Genomic DNA, 3389 nt, shown 5'->3' on the forward strand with positions numbered 1-3389 from the left:
TAAAAAATAATAAATGAATATGAAATAATGAAATAAAATAATGAAGACAATGAAATGATAATGAAATAAAATAATCTAATATTGAACAAATCAAATAAAGAATATATTGAATATATCATTATTGTTACTTTATTATTTATTATTTCAATTATTAAATATTAATAAATTATTATTCATGAATATTTAATTGATTATTATTTTACATTTTCATTTTCATTTTATTTAATAAATGAAATATAAATATTAAATAATAAATGAATGAATAATAATTTAATATATGAAATAATAAAAAGAAAGATAAATAATAAAGAAATATATTATATTTAATATATAATATAATTTATTATCAAATATAATAATATCAAATGATGAATTATTTTTATTTCAAAATATTTTGCATCAATAAAAATGTTGCTAAATATTTTGCATCATTAAATTTTTGCGCTTTTTTTATTTGTTTCAATAAAATTTGCATACTTTATTTTTTTTCTTTCTTTTCTTCTTTTATCATCTCTTTTGTTTTATTACACTTTATCTTCTTTCTTTTTATATTCTCTCCTTTCTACTTTTATTCTTTCTTCATCATATTCTACTTTTTACTTTCTTTTTATTCTTTTATATCATTCATTCTCTTCTTTTTCAATTATTTGCTTTTTTTCATTGCCTATGATAAAATTTGTTTTAATAATAAAGTAGATAAATAAAAAAGAATAAATCAGAAAATGAAGAAATAATATAGAATAAGAGAAAAGAAAGATAATAAAATATAGTATATAATAACAAATAAATCAAGAATATAATAATAACTCAGAACAAGTATAATAAAATATGAAAGTAAGAAAGTAACAATTAATAGTTATTATATCATTTTAATTGATAATTATTGAAAATAATAAATGATAATGATAATATTAAAAATATAGCAATTATTATATATTGTTAATAAATAGAAATAAAAACAAAAATGTTCAATTAGAAGAATAAAAGGGTGATGATAACACCAAGAATAATAAACAGGCATGATGCTCCATCGATGTTTTTATTACTATTTGAATCTTCATCTTCACTATTATTTGTTTTATCATCGTTTTTATTTTCAGATTTAGACTCTGGTTTATTTGTTGGAGTATTTGGAGTTTTATTGTCTGTTGTATTTTTTCCTTCTTCTTGCCCATTTGGAGTTTTAGGTTTGTTGTTTTCATCACTTTCATTTGTTCTGTTATCATCTTTTTCTTTTGTTGTATCATGTTGTCCATCATTTGTTCCACTTGTTTCTTGTTCTTTTTCTTTTCCTTGTTTATTTGTCTGTTCAGTTTCTTGTTTTCCATTCGTTGATGGTGTTTTTGCTCCTTTTTGTTTGGATTGACCCTGTGGATTTTGTTCATTTGTTATTCCTGACTGTCCTTTTGAATTTTGTTCATTTGTTCCTGATTGTCCTTCTGGGTTTTGTTCATTTTTTACACCTGTTCCACTTAGTCCTGTTTGACCCTGTGGATTTTGTTCATTTGGTATATTTATTCCACTTGGTGAAGTATTTGGTACTTTTTGTTGTGTACTTGTTTTTGTATCTGATCCTAATCCTTCACTTTCTTGTTGTCCTTCTGTACTTTCTGCAGTGTTGTCTTTACTTGGATTTGTTGTTGTTTTAACTGGAGAATCTGTTGGTGTATTTACTGTGCTTGATCCACTTGCTGATTTTGTTGAATCTGTTACACCTGTTGATGAAACAGGTAATGATTGTACTGTTTGGTCTTTTGCTGTTGGTTGTGTTACTGCTTCACTCCTTGATTTTTGATCTTGATCTTGTGTTTTGTGTGTTAAGTCTTGTTGTTCTTGCTCTTTTTCAACAGTCTGTTTCAGAGAATGTTCTCCATTCTCCTGTCTTATATCTGAAACTTCATGAATAGCTTCTCCCTTTAAATGTACATTATATACATTATACAGTCTTTTATGTTTATTTGAATACATCTGAATGTTTCTATTTTCTTTAATACTTTGTCCTTTACTGAGAAAAGTCTCAGTTGAAGTAGCAAGTACAATAAATAATACAAATGTAATCATTGAATGAAGCCATCTCCAGTTCATTTCTTTAAATATGTTCTGTCTTTTCTTTATTTTATTTTTTCAATTCATTCTTCTTTATTTCAATTCATTTTATTATATTATTTAATATCAATTCAAGTTCAACCAATATGAATGAATCAAAGAATTATTCGTTTTATTTCATCATTTTATTTTATATTCATTTTGTAGTTCAATAACAAATAAATTGAAATGAAATTAAATTAAAATTCAATTCATTTTTGTAATTCAATCAACAAAATAAATAAATTAATAAAAATATAATAAATCATAAATCATAATCAATAAAACAAAAATTTTATACATTTTTTCAATTCAAAATGCAAATAATTAGTATTCTAAATTTTAGATAATTTTTATTCCTATTTTAATAACCCAAAAATAAAATTGATAATAAATATTCGACATGTATTGAATTAGTTTTTACTTGAATAATAACTCTAAAACAAAATTAAAATGAGAAAACAATAATTACTATATAAAAATGATAATAAAATTGTTGTTTCAATTAATATTCATAAAAAAATTATCTATTCTTTTATTAGTAGGTGTAGTTTATAATATGAAATTAAAATTATTAAAAAATACTTTATTCAGACTTTATCATATTAACAAATTATATGTTCATTTGTTATTAATTATTCTATCTCTAAATCATTCATAATATGTTTATTCATAACTAGAACATTTTTCATTAATGTATCAATTTGATTTAGTTTTTTTGAATAATAACTTCTGTTATCGTATTATTATTGATAAATATTTTAATATTTAATTTTAGTATTTAATATATAAATTGTTAGTAATTAATAATTTAAACGAGAATTGTCAATGAACTTATATGACATTCTAATGTTTCATTAATTCATATTTGTTAACCATTTTATTATTTATCCATTGGACTATTTCTGATTCTTTATTTATTGTCATGTTCATGTTTATTTAAAATATAAAATTATCTATTTTGAATATATTTCACCAATAAATATTATTTCAAACAATATTATTTCATTTTACTGTTTCTCATCAAATCAAAATTATGTTAATTATTCATTTTAATTTAACATGTAACTATTTTTTATATTAGATATTATACACTTTAATGTCTTTTTATTAAATGATATCAGAGTGTTTTACTCTATCACTCAGTTTCATTCTTTATCAAATATTTATTTGATGAAATTGAAGTATCACTTATTCTGTTAATTCTTATTTCTTCTTTGATTATTCATTACTATTATAATCATAACCATATTTTACATTTCCTATCATTATAAATCAAAATATTTTTGAATTTTCAATATATA

At 20.9% G+C, this 3389-nt stretch overlaps 1 protein-coding gene across 1 annotated transcript; it reads right to left on the bottom strand.

The window, feature by feature from the left end:
• Positions 1-972: 972 nt before the first annotated feature.
• Positions 973-2085, bottom strand: EHI_005260 (surface antigen ariel1, putative; the record flags this gene model as incomplete). The annotated part of the gene is made up of 1 exon (XM_642798.1): positions 973-2085. One exon carries the CDS (start codon positions 2083-2085, stop codon positions 973-975), a length of 1113 nt encoding a protein of 370 aa, XP_647890.1.
• Positions 2086-3389: the final 1304 nt, after the last annotated feature.

Source organism: Entamoeba histolytica, genomic scaffold (genome assembly GCF_000208925.1).
Source record: "Entamoeba histolytica HM-1:IMSS scf_1104750516345 genomic scaffold, whole genome shotgun sequence".
Lineage (NCBI taxonomy): Eukaryota > Evosea > Mastigamoebida > Endamoebidae > Entamoeba > Entamoeba histolytica.